Source organism: Cinclus cinclus, chromosome 12 (assembly GCF_963662255.1).
Source record: "Cinclus cinclus chromosome 12, bCinCin1.1, whole genome shotgun sequence".
In the NCBI taxonomy this organism is placed as follows: Eukaryota; Metazoa; Chordata; class Aves; order Passeriformes; family Cinclidae; genus Cinclus; species Cinclus cinclus.
Genome location: NC_085057.1, coordinates 13,772,273 through 13,786,345, shown reverse-complemented (window position 1 = coordinate 13,786,345; position 14,073 = coordinate 13,772,273). Strand labels below are relative to the sequence as shown.

Sequence of the window (14,073 nt, the reverse complement as noted above, 5' to 3'; positions counted from 1 at the left end):
CTGAGAACGAAATGTAGAGCTGTTGTCTACTGTAGCAGTTCTCTCATAGTCTCCAAGATCAAATTTCCACTTAAATTAAGCCTTTTTTTCAAATATTAGTGGACTCAGGAGCGTTACTTTAAACTGTGAAATTACTAGAAATTCTAACAGTTTAAAATATTGAGAAAAATTCCAGTCCAACTCTAAAATCGGTTTTGGAACCGATTTTGCTTTTCTCTACTAACAGCTCATGTAATAACTTAAACTACTCAGCTAAAACATTATCTTGAGCAAACTGTGTAATAAAAAAGTGTAACTAGATATAAGGTTAGATTAGCACATTTGTAATTTTAAACTTGTTAAATGTCTTATTTTAGAGCTTCAATAGCGGCTTAAAAGTTAGTATTTTAAAATTAATTACCAAGAAATGTACATTTACAAAATGTACATTTCAGTTTTTCTCAGTTAATCACATTCCTTAGTCATGGTAGGCTGATACTTTAATATATCTGAATGAGGTGAAGGGCAAGTCCAGTGATTTTTGCAGCTCTGGATTTCTATAATAACTAGGAAAAAGCCATGCATTGCAGAAAACTCTGGTCTCCATAGTGACCTTAACAATTGTAATACATCTTGATTTGTTCCACACTGGAACCTACCTGGAGGATTCTTCTGAAGTACCTCTCTGCTCAAACATGTAGTTTTGTGCCCACAGTCAGCTAATTGCATGATAGCCCTTTATAACCCTTTGCAGCCATGTCCCAGTAACACACTTGTGGGGAATATATTTAAAGGTATAAAACATCGCAAGGGTGGTGAAGCAATTTATGAAAATGAATTTTCAGACACTGGACTGGCTGCACCAACCAAAAGCATTAAGAAATTGTTCAGGTTGCTGTGGTTCACTGCACTGGCTTCACTGGCTGCAGAATCAGCCTCTGACTCCAAATGTAGGATGGGTTCCTATATTAGACCTAGCTTATGAATAGAAGATTAAGTTAGTTCTCTAATCTTTAGCACATTTTCACATTAACAACTGTGCATGTTTAGCCAGTGATGTGACTTGACCCTTTGAATATTTTTACCAATTACTTAGATAAGATGATCACAAAATCCTTGATGCTAAGGAGGTTTCTATTGGCTTGGTCTTACAGAAATGTAACCAAAGGGATCTTGTTGTCCTCATTAGGGTTAGAATATTTATATACATGTTAGAATTATTCAGCCTCGTTAGAAGCCCAAAACCAATTTTGGATGATGGCTTGCTTGCCAACATCGTGCTTATCTGATGGTGTGTTCTGCATGTGTAGAGTGTGTGTGTGTCTGTGTGTGTGTCTGTACATGTATATATATAACTATATATATACACACACATGCACATATATGTTGCTTTTCCTTCAGTAGGCAATATTGTTTGGTTTTGTTTTGTTTTCTCATTAGACCACAGGTTTTGTTTAACTAATTTCTGTTTATGCAAAACTAAACAGAAGTATGCAAATATTTGACATTTCATGTGTAATCACAAACGTTTGCACCCTGCCTGCTCTGTTCAGGGCTATTTTAGTGATGCCTGGAATACGTTTGACTCCCTCATCGTTATTGGCAGCATAGTAGACGTCGTTCTCAGTGAAGCTGATGTGAGTATATCCCAGCTTACTTTCCCCAGTCCCTACTTCTCTTTCTCTGTCTCCCCACTATTTCCATCATCTGGACAAGTCACAGATTTTGATCTGATATTTCTAAAGTTTTGAGTACAGACCAGTCATAGGTCAATTATGTTGATATGGGAAATAAATAGCCTTTTTTTTCTACCAATTCTTTTTAGCTATGAAAGGGAAGCTTAGATTGTATAGTGGTACATCAGAAAAGCCTAGAGTGTTTCTGTGTTATAACACTGTCCTTTTCTTCTCTTTTTCTGTTTGTGTTTTTCTCTTGCTCTCTTTCTGCTGAATGCTTGTCCTAACAGCACTATTTCACTGATGCATGGAACACTTTTGATGCCTTAATTGTTGTTGGTAGCGTCGTTGATATTGCTATAACAGAAGTTAATGTAAGTAGCAATTGTTCATGCACTAAAAAGTAATTGCTGTCATCAAGAAATACAGAAAATGTAAACTTAATCCCAAAAAATCCTTTTTTAGAGAAGTACGTTTAATCCTGGAATCAAACACCAAAACACTGATACAGATGTTTGTACAAGCTGCTGTTGTTTATTTATATACTTTTATAGTTGCACATGCAGACAGTGCAGTGAGACAATAAAAATTATTTTTCCATATATGCACAGAAAATATTTTTAAAATGGAATTAAGCTTATGTTACCATCTTACTTGAGGCCCATTGCTTTTTGTAGGTAGCTTGATCAAAATAATTCAAGATTCTGTAAGTTTTCAATGTCTTGGTTTAACAAATGATGGTTTTCTTTTTCTGTGAGAGGTTTGGGCTTGGAAGTGTGCTGGCATTCATATCTCATAAGGTAGCAGAAGAAGGGCATGTGGAAAGTCAGGCTTTCCATGATGTGGAAAACAGAATATTTATTTTTTTCCCCAGTCCTTTTGCTTTTCATATCCTGCAGTAAGTGTTTGGAAGTTTGAATTACTCTTAAAGTACTTGGAAAACTCCATCTTTTACCAGAATTTTGTCTTATGGCCATTGCACATAAGAGGTATTTGGGCAACAAATTCACCTTCAAACTGCTTCCTGGTCTTGTGTTAAACTGTGATAATCTCATGACTGATGGAATTTCTGGAAAGAGAATGAAGGAGCAATGAGAAAACATGAGAGCAGAAGAACTTTATCCTGACCTTGAGATTTCAGACTGATTTTTCTCAGTTCTGTGGGGATTGATCTTTCTGTGAGCTGAAAGAACTTGAGCTGACAGGGAGGGTCAGTCAGCCCAGAACCACAGTGTCCCCTTGAGACTTTTCTTAAAGTATAATTATTCTTCATGGACCACATTTTTATAAGCTGCCTCTGCTTTATTTTTGATTGGTTTTCCCCCCTCTGTTTTGTTTAGTTTAAGGCTGGTTTTTTTTTTTCCCCAGAAATGTTCTACATTTATACTTACAGCTCAAATATTTGTATTTTACCCACAATTTCCATTTACAGTAGCACTGGTGTAGCTGAGCCACAGTATCTGAGGAGAATAGGAAAGCCAATTATTTAGAATAGCTTTCCCTCATAACTGCAAAAGGGATTTGATTGTGAAGAGCTAGAAAGATAGCTCAGAGGTACTTCCATGACCAAAGCAGATGTGTGTGTATTCAGCAGTGTATGGGCAGTGTTAATTTACAGCACTACTTGTAGCTGGTCACTGCTGAGCTGTCAGCTGTGAAGAACACTGTGATTTAGCAATTCTCACACTTGTCTTGAAAATATTCTGGAGACCAACTAATAATCTCCAAGATAAGTACACACCACAGTCAGCCAGCATTGCCATTTCTTAGTTTTTTTGTGTTATTCTCACAAGAGAAAAAAATGCTCATCTTCGATTTCTTCTAGTTTTGCACAGCAGACTCTTTGCGTACTAAGCATTGTCTGTTTCTGGTCTTGCCACTTTTCTGTGCTTTGTTTGTGCAAGTCAACAATGTGTTATGGTTTCAATATATTTCTGGCCTTGATTTCCCATTTTCAACATGAAACATTTAATGTTGCAGAGTGTCCAGGGAAATTTCCTAGATTCTTACTTTTATTGTTTTGATTCTACTGAACTATTCTTACTTGATTAGTTTAGTGTAAATTTCTGTCATCCAAATCCAGTATTTCAGAATCTTTTCCTCAGTATTTTTTCAGCATTCTGAATTGTGCCATTCCACCTGTACTCATTATCTAACACTGGCAGTGATCCTGGGAAATCTACATCTCTGCTGAGATGCTAAGACTTTGTTTCCAGTGGGATTTCAAGCATGATTGAAATAGCACCTGTGAAAATTCCCACTATAGAAACTTCTTAAGCTGAGGAAGCTCAGCCTTGTTTGAGAGCTGATTTGGAGCAGGGCAAATCACCAGCACTGACAGAAAATCAGGTCTTGCTGCAGTTCTAATGGCAGGGGCAGAACCATCTCGACTGAGCAGTGCAAAGGAGACATGAATGTGACACTTCATGTCCTTAGCCTGAACCAAACATTGCCATGGGGTTACAGATGGGATTGCCCCGTGCTGTGGAAGCATCAGCATCCTTCTGAACCTGTAGCTGGGGATGCTTAGATCCAGAGCAAAGGCCAGGGAGTTCCTCTAGCAAACAACAAGTTTGCATCTGACCCAGTTTTTACAGGAGACTGGATTGGGCTGTCTAGGTACACTGCTGCCTTGATTTCACTATTAAATACTGGAAATTAAGTGTCATCTCTTTTCTTTTGTTGTTAATTGAATTAACATTTTATAAGAATATATATGCTTCCCTGAGGCTGATTCTTCTGATCCAGTAACCTCACATTCCCACATAATCCAGGAAATTCCTGTGGTTTGAATATCTTTGATGTCTGTGGAAGTCAGTCTTTTATGTATTAAGCAATTTACAGGATTTCTCAGCATTCCTAGGGGCTGGATCAGTGACCAGCTCCAGAAATGAACCACCTCAGAGCAGCATACATTTTGGAAATAAAAAGTTTTCTGTGATTATCTTTTAAATTTACTCTTTCTCTTAATATCCCTTCCTTCAGCCTCCTTCTTTTATGAACTTAATTGGTTTTCATGTTCATTTTATTTTTAGAAATTATTAGAGGCAAGTATATATAAGTAAATATACATGTGGTATAGCAATAAAAAAAATTAAAACCACTACTAAAACCTATATAATTGCTTCTGGTTTCTTTGGATTTTTGTTTTCAGAAACTTTCACATGACATGCCAGATCTCGTGTGGTCATAGAAATGGTTCTTTTTCAATTAAAAATGCAGAGTAATGATTGGCAGACACAAAGTGTGGTCAGTCCAGTCTGAGAGAGGGGCATATATAATTTATGAGAATGAGAGAGAAATAAATTGGAAATAAAAATCTGAATAAGTAAGTTGTTAAAAGGAAACAACATACGAGTTTCAATCCGGCCTGACTGTATAGAAATGATCTTATTTTTCAGCTCAGAAGCCATTTGGATGACCAACATTGAATGACTTAGAAGCATGATCACATTGGTGCAGTAGTGGTTGTGAAGGTTTTAATTCACATTTTTTATTTAAGTTTCTTTTACCATTCATATGCTGCCAAAATGTTGACAAAATAATGGAGAGCTCCCTTTCCCCATCTTTTATGGAAATTATTAATGCAATCTCTATGGGGCTGATTTTATTCTTGACATTTAAAGAACTTCAGGTTTTCTGCTGAAATAAGGTTTAAAGGAACAGAATTTATATCTTCCTCCTGAGCCCCTCAGGAAAATCCATCTGCCTTGAATCTTGGTCTTGAGCTTGTGTGGAGGAGTGGAGTAAAGCCTCATGTCTACCTCCTGTAAGACATTCTGGATTCATCTTTGAACAAGAGCAGTCCAATTCAGTTTGAGTATCACTTTATGCACCCCTATCATGTGTTAGAACTTGGGTGTTGCAGCTAGTAATTTGTATTTTGGAATACTGTTGATACATTTTGTAAAGTTTTGCAAACATCTCTCTTTAGGCTTAAGGGTCAGTCAGGAAGCTACGTTCTCATACAGCTTTGCTTTCATTGATGTGAAGTCTTTGAAATCTCTGCAAGTATATAGTGTTGCAGTATCTAATTTGGAGCCAGAAATAAATTTCTGAGCTGCTTTCATCATGTTAAAGAAAAATAATTTATTTACTTTATTGTACAACAGAATATCCATTAGTTATCATATAATACCAACATATTAATTGTGAATTGTGAAAATACATCTTTTAAAGGGGAAGAGGCACTTATAAAAAATCTTGTCAGGGGTTTCTCACATTGACTTAAAATTTTAATTACTTGACGTCTATGGGCATTTGGTTCATGTTGAACAGGGAATATAAAAAGCACTGATAAGACTGTGAAGAAAATTTCTTGCTCACATCTGAATTGCAGTAACTATTCTCAGAACAAACTGTGTGTGTTTATGCACACGGACTCACAGCACATTTCTGGAGATATTTTGGCAACCTGAATGTTTTGCTATATATGTTATTGTCATCATATGTGTTGTCACTCAAATGCTTCCTTCTTTAATTATGGTGATGAGGACAATTATCATCATGTGTCATTTGTTCTGACATACTCTTGGATCCTTTGGCACAATATGTAAAAAACGAAGCTTTTGACCAGCACCATTTACTAACATCACTGTTTTTCACCATGTTTATTTTTTGTTTAAACACAGAGTTTGCTTCCAATGCACCATCCAATCTGTTTCACACCGTTCACAGTTTTGACACTGAAGTTCTTTTAGTCAGGATACGTATTTTGAACATTTGTTGCAAACATTTGTGTAACAAGGAGTTCCTGGTTAGGAAATGTGCTAAATTTTTCTTAAGCAGCAGTAGTACTTGACCAAAATTGGTAGTAGGTTGCAAACATTTTAATCAGTGAGTCAGAAATCTGGGTTGGTCATCGGATTGGATTGGGATTGTTTGAGGAACAAAACTGTTCTGTTGCACTTCAATTAAGTAAAAGAGAAAAATCATATATTACTGCCTATTCAAAGTATTTAAGGATTGGCTCAAAATTACGTGGTTGTGAAGTGCTTTGCTGGCCTGGGCTCTGCGTGTAACTGGTCCATGGCTGACAGAACAGGCAGAACAATGAGGGCAGTGTCCGTGCTCATTCCCCTCATTGCACTGTGTCTGTCATCAGAGCAGGGAAAGCAGAAGCTGTTCATTTATTCCAGCTGGGACATTACCAGACTTCTAGCAGATAGAAGCACACTTGTTATCTTAGGAATCACACAGTCCCAGTTTTTCGGGGACAAATAATCCTAATAATGACCAACCAGTCCCAAAGCGTTTGGGACCAAGTAGCACTGGAATGACTGGTGGAAAATGAGGGCAGAGGAGGCTGGAGGTAGATTGTCTGACCACAGGTAATATTTTTGTCTTCTTGTCAGCAGATCTCATCCCTCTGCTCGGCCTGTCCCCCTCAGTCTCAAGTCTATTCTAATGCTTCCCTACAAAAGTTACAAAATCCAAATGCACCCCTTGTTAGCGAGCGTACATGCACGTAATGTCACTGGTGCTGCAAATAAGGTTGTGTGCTTGGGGAGTGTCTGGTTTTTCCTTATCTCTAGGAAGCAGATGCTCTGATTTTGTCACTCTGTTATTGTTGCTGAATATTGTCTTATCTTTATCTCAGTTTCCCAGATCTGAGCACAGCTTCATGCTGGCTGGACACATATAGCCATTAACTAACATTGTCTCCCAGATGAGCATTTCCTTTTAAAATAATTATGAATAAAGTTTTCTTTTGTGATATATGACTACATTAGCTTCATTAAAAATGGTATTAAGATAAACGAAGATGCTGTATTAGCAGAGGGAAATGCCAGAGGGTAAAAAATTGGATGCACTATAAAATGTCAAATCCAAAACACTTGCCCAGTGATGAATATTTTCAGCCTCAGTAGGAAAAACTCCTCTTGTATCAGGAGTTCATGTTCATACATTGTTCCTAGCATTTATCTCCACCTTGGCATTATTGCACAATTTGCTTTCTGTGAAGGGAGTGTTTTTATTTTTCATTACTGGCCTGCACTTCCCAGTGTCCATAATTTGTAATCTCCTGCACATGACATCCTCACACTCCCCAGCAGCATCAGATCAGCCATGAGAAACAGGCAATCAGGAATTCTTAGCCCAAAGAAGCTGGGAAAGGGGGATTTGTAAGGGGAGTGTGCATTGGCCAGACCTGGGCATACACCACTCTGCAAACACAAAGACCTCCAGTGACCTCCTGACAAAAATTAATACGAGGGATCATCATTCCAGAGCAGCTCCAGTAGAACTGATCACATTTTTAAATGTGATGACCTCTGCCTTTTTAAAAGTGAGAATGAAGTAATTACTCAGAGAGTTATATGAAGAAAATGTTGTTTTTACTGACTTTAAAGAATTTTTTTCATAACCAAGTCATAATGCAAACTCATTGATTTTTCATTTGGAAAAGTGATTAAATAAAAATATGGAGGACCAAAGTATCCTTTTTCTGTTATTATCTATCCCATTATATATTGCCATCCTAATACTGATGCTAACTTATTTGGTGCCCCATCCTGCTCCCATAAAACACAGTGGGAATAATTCCCAAATGCCAACCCCAAAATTTCATTTCATTTTTTTTTTGGTGTCAGTTTGTGATGATACAGTAATTTAATCTGATCTCTATCTGTCAAATCCTATGTTCCATTTTTGATCATACAAAATACCGAAGCAAATTAAGTAATTTGCTCACTATTTAAGAGAGTATCAAGCCCAACATAAGTCAGTCACTAGAGGTTAATATGACACTTCAGGCTTCATCTGCAGAAGGTGTAATCAAACCTCTTTTCTTTAAAGCTTCAAATTAAAAGGATTTCTTTTTTTCTGTGCTAAAAAGTCAGTAGCAGTGCGGGTCAGAGTGCACTGGTGCAGGTTTGGGATTGATTTAGGTAGGTAGCTTGGCAAGATAGCTTCCATGACCTGTGATATTTTGACATTTATGATGTTTGTGTTAATGAATTTTTCCTTAATTATGTTTTGATGATCTTATTTCAAATTGTTGAAATATACATGGAATTTCTAATGAAGCAGTTGTCTTCCCTTAGCAGCAGATTTTCCATCTATTTTATATAAGTTCTTAGGAAGTTTAGATGTTACAGATAGTTTTACAAATACTGTGCTTGCTGAAGTTTAACAAGGAGATCTGAGTTTTGGTTAATTTAATGCATAAATTTAGTAATAATCCCCTATACAGTTAAAAACCTCTTTGTTTCAGAATATATTGATATATTGGCAGGACAGTAATGTATCCATGTGTAACTTGCACATAATTGAACAAACTATTATTTTTACCTCATTTCCCCCTAGTGATGCCTTTTCATTAAATATGTTTTGAAAAAAAGTAATAGAGAACACAATTAGTATTTTAATAACAGTCTGATTTTTAAAAAACACTACCTCTTTTTGCTTTTCTTTCCCATAATATATTTGCATAATGTATTTTTAACAGAATCAGCTCCTTTCTTTTCCCTTCCTTCTCAAGTTTTCTCTTGAGTACCAGCAGTATGTGAGATTTGAGTAGGTGAAGTGTGGCACTGAGTGAGGCTGGTGCATCCACAGCATGCTGGGAGCAGCTCTGGGGGGCATCGTGTTCACTGCTGCTCTGTGTGACAGGAGCTGTTGAAAGGTGCCCCTTTAAAAGGAGGATATTTTAGGCAAGAGGGTAAGACCCATCACTGGGATCTAACATCCAGAATCCTGTTTTTTCTAGTGCTATAAATGTTTTTAAAGACACTCCAGTTTTGGAAGAAGCTGCTGCAAGTTTGTCATTGCACAAGCAAGCAGAGAACTTTGGTCTTTTAAGCTTTGCTGCCTGCTCTGCAAAGTGTATGACCATTTAGGATCTCAGGGAAGTTTCTTCAAAATCAGACAGAGAGAATAAAAGGAGAAAAGTGAGATGTTCCTCACAGCACACAGTTTGTGAACAAGAAGCTGTGTGTGTCTCTCTGCTTCCTGTGGCTCCTGAGGGCTGCACAGATCTGTTCCAAAGGGATCAATCAAATCCTGATCCCTTTCTCCATGCCTGATCCTGTTAGCTCAGCTCAGGTGTGCCCAGAGAGTTCAAGTCTTGCCTCCTCAGGTGCACTGCTGGGGCAGGGTCAGCCTTCAGGGCATGGGGCTGAGAATGGTTGTCTGTCCTTCTTTGTCCTGGGGTGATAGAAGACACAATTCCTTGACTATGGTTAGATTCCAGTGATGGAGTAATTAATCTTCAAAAAGGGCAGAGCAGAAAAGGACCTTGAAAGGCAAGTTTGGCCCCAAAGTTTTTTCCTGAGATTTAGCTGGGCTTCCTGCTATGATATCATACAACCTGCAAAAACTGATGGCTGACTTCTTTCAGCCTACATAGGACCAGATATTTTATTTTGTATTTACTTTCCATTGAATCTTTAAAACATGTTTTATACCAGCAGATTTTATTATCAGTCGGCCAAAACTGTTTTAGAATGAGTTAGCCAACAGGAGGGGATAAGAGGATGGTTTAATAAGGGAATTAGTGTTTTGTTCAGAACATATATTGAGTTTTGAGAGATGTTAATTTACATTTAGAAATTAAAAATGTTTTGAATTTTACTTATGGTTAAGCTAAATTTTTTAATCATTTATTTGATTTTAATATTTAATGTTCTTAATTTCTTAAAGCCAAAGCCAACTGAAACAGTCACAACTGATGAGTCTGGGGTAAGATCAGTAAAGTGACCCCAGTGGTTTTACCTATACTTGAGTTTATTCTTTTTGCCATGTCTTTTTTCCACCAAGTTTTTCTGTATTTTTCATTCCTGTCTGACTGCAAAGGTGTTATGCAGTGGTTTGCTTTCATTGTCAGTGTTCTATTGGAGTCTATTACAAACAAACCCAATACGATCCTATTAACAAAGCAGAAAACTTGGAAATGCATGTGGTGTGTGAAGCATTTCTACAGGTCCTGTGTTTTCAGCATGTAATTTTTCCTTTCCATATCATGGTTATCAAGGTGAGCAGGCCCTCAAGATACATTTCCAAATCTTACCTCTTCCACCTTTGCATTTTATGTTCTTTTTCTGGAAGTGTTGCATGTTTGAGTTTGTATTTGGTTTGACTTGTCCATGATGCTCTTCAGAACTCTGAGGACAGCGCTCGGATCTCCATCACTTTTTTCCGTCTCTTCCGTGTGATGAGGTTGGTGAAGCTGCTGAGCAGAGGAGAAGGAATCAGAACATTGCTCTGGACATTTATCAAGTCATTTCAGGTTAGCACGATTTATTAAAATTTGCTTCATAATTGCAACTATTTATGCACCAAATTTTATGAAGCAATACCCTGTAGAATGCAAAAATATTTTTTTAAGTTAAAGTTATCAATAACGACATCTTTAAGTAGATTTCCATACTGATGCCAAAATTAATTTCACCAATTACTTCTGTGAGTCTGAGGGTCATTCTTTGACACTTGATATTAGCTGTTAGGGTGAGGTTTCTGTGGTACTTCCATAAAAAATATTTGGCATGTTTAAAAGAGATGGGATAGATTTGACATGCATAGATCTCATGCTTCCACACTTTTTTATTAGATTACTAGAAAAGAATTTAACACATATTTTACATAAAACCAATTTCATAAGTAAAACAGATACTTGAATCATTGCTCCTGAGAACTGATGAATGTGAAGTCAATTATAGCCTGTAACTGTATAGAATGAAGTATTTTTGTGTTGTCAGAATCAGTAGCGAAAATAAAATTAAAAATTCTAAAGATGATCCTTCCCTATGGATTGCTGGCAGAAATATTTTAAAGTGCAATAAAGCTGGTATTCACTGCATGCAGCAAAGTATTAAGAGTGACAGTTAGTAGCATTTTAAACACTTGCATAGGAGGAAAAACCTTGGAAAAATCAGTATTGAACAGAGAAATTACTTTTGCAAATAGAAATAGAAATGATGGTGTGAGATTATTAAAAGACAATACACCTGTCCCTTTCTAGGCTCTGCCTTATGTTGCCCTTCTGATAGCCATGCTGTTCTTCATCTATGCTGTCATTGGAATGCAGGTAATTAGAGAATTTTTTTAGCCCTAATCAATAGTACAGATTTCTCTGAGACTTGTTTCTTAAGTTGCTTATTGAAACATTCCTTTGATAGTGGTGCTATGTATGAGGCAGAGCATTCAAAGTAATGGAGAAATCTTTATTTGGCTCTGATTTTCTTGATCAGGAAATTCCAAAGGACACAAGAGAGAAGAACTTGGTGTGCTGGGTATTTTTGTTTGGCTTTTTTTTTTTGTTTGTTTGGGTTTTTTTGTTTGTTTTGTTTTGGTTTTTTTTCCCTTGCATATGTGATATATGTACTGCACTTACATGACTGTCATGAAAAAAATGTAAAAAAAGTGGTTTTTTGAAATTTCATGCACCCTGAAGGAAGTTTAGATTGCAAGACCTACAGCCTCTGACAAGCACAGGTCACTGAAACGAGAGTCAAAATTGTGATTTATTGTAGGTATTTGGGAAAGTGGCCATGAGGGACAACAATCAAATAAACAGAAACAACAATTTTCAGACTTTTCCCCAGGCTGTGCTTCTTCTCTTCAGGTGAGTAAACCTTAATCGTCACTCAGTGCATCCCATTTCACTGATCTATGAAAAATGTGCAAAATGTGTTTGCAAGTGAGAATCAATTCATCTCAACAAGCACCTCCTGTTTGTGGCTGTGTGCTGTGTCCTTTGGCACAGCAAGGTTCTAATGAGGTGATGCAGACCTAAACTCATTACAGCTCTTGTGAAACTCCTCCTCTGGGCAGCAATTGGCTCCTGGCAGTGCCCAAACCGAGTCAGCCCAGATATCAATCTGTCTGAGCATTGGGAAAGCTGCAAAAGACTCTGCCCTTAATGGTATCTTTAGAAATGCAACTTGTGTGGTAATTTGAAGAAATGAAAAGTTATTGCAAATATAAAGAATTAAAGTGTTCTTTACATTTGCTGAAGTGGGTGTAACTTGGAGAAGGGAAATACCAGATGATCCATAGGAAAAGCTTCATAATGGGGTGGGATTATGGGATTTCCATCACTGGAGAATTTAGGAAGAAGAAAAACGTTTGTCAGGAGTGCTTCAAAATGTCCTGGAACAAGGAAAGAATGACATGGGACAGGGATGCCTCTAAAGGTGACAACCTTGAATGGTCTCTTGCCTGAGATTCTGTAATTCAGTGCATTGTTACTCACCTGGCTGGAAAAACTGGCAGGACATTCCTTATCTGGCACCAAGGCATCACCCACTGAGATAGAAGTCACTTTATGCCTTTGACAGTGAACACAGCTAAAGAGGTCAGAATTATGTAATTGTCTTTTAAAAGTCTGCAATTGTGGGACTGTACACAGGCTTTATGGAACCGTGAAAAAAATGCATTAATAGCAGAAATTAGAGAGAGGCATTTCTTCAACCACAGAGTTCATCTTTTAGAAATATGTACTTGGAAATTTTGTGACAGATTTTCATACACTGCTTTTGAGCTCAGTAACTCCACTGCAATAAGCATTGAACTTGTAAATCACAGTTTGGGGTTACAGTTTTTACATGCAAGCCTTAGTGCATTAGTGTAACTTATAAAATGTGTCTGTAATGTCAGATTATGCATGTCAGTTCTAAAACTTGCTCTGCACTTTTTTTAAAATTAGTGCCTGCTCTGAAATATTCATAGTCTGTCTTCACATTCGTGCTTGTACAGCTTCCAGTATTTTCTCAGAATTTAACAAATGAATAAATTTTAAATCCATCTTGATCAAATAATGCTGAATTTATCTTTGTGGTGTTATAAAGGTGTGCAACTGGAGAAGCCTGGCAGGAAATCATGCTGGCATGTTTGCCTGGGAAGCGCTGTGATCCAGAATCTGATTATAATCCTGGGGAAGAATACACCTGTGGAAGCAATTTTGCTATCATTTATTTTATCAGTTTTTACATGCTCTGTGCATTTTTGGTGAGTTTAGCTCGTGCTTCTTAACAGCAATGAGCTTTGACATTTTGGCTTTCTTCTGAACAAAGAGTAGTGAGTTGAGATAATGACTGAAAACCCCATATCCAAAATATTTTGGCAATGTTGTTTTTTTCCATACAGAATCCTAAATCCTATATTTTCTACCAGTTTTTTACAGTGAGAGTGGTGAAACACTGGTAGAGGTTGCCCAGAAGGGTGGTAGATGACCCCCATCCCTGGGAATATCCAAAGTTAGGTAGGACAGAACCCTGAGCAGCCTCATCCAGCTGAGGATGTCCTTGCTTATTGCAGGGAATTGGTGTAGATGATCTTTAGGGGTTCTTACGAACCCAAACTATTCTATGATTCTAAATTCTCATGTGTGAGGTTTTCTTCTGATTGCACATGTGTGAAGGGTGGTTGGCTGCGCGTTTGAAGGCTGAGTTAGAAGTGTTTTCATAGCTGTTCATGC

General features: G+C 37.3%; 1 protein-coding gene across 1 annotated transcript in view; it reads left to right on the top strand.

Annotated features, from left to right (window-relative positions):
* CACNA1D (calcium voltage-gated channel subunit alpha1 D) overlaps positions 1-14,073 on the top strand; it is a 167,911-nt gene that overhangs the window by 125,973 nt on the left and 27,865 nt on the right. The window contains exons 32-38 of the mRNA XM_062500851.1: positions 1,533-1,616; positions 1,946-2,029; positions 10,299-10,337; positions 10,756-10,884; positions 11,617-11,682; positions 12,128-12,219; positions 13,445-13,604. Of these exons, the coding sequence (XP_062356835.1) occupies positions 1,533-1,616; positions 1,946-2,029; positions 10,299-10,337; positions 10,756-10,884; positions 11,617-11,682; positions 12,128-12,219; positions 13,445-13,604 (654 nt within the window). The remainder of the gene's footprint in view (positions 1-1,532; positions 1,617-1,945; positions 2,030-10,298; positions 10,338-10,755; positions 10,885-11,616; positions 11,683-12,127; positions 12,220-13,444; positions 13,605-14,073) is intronic.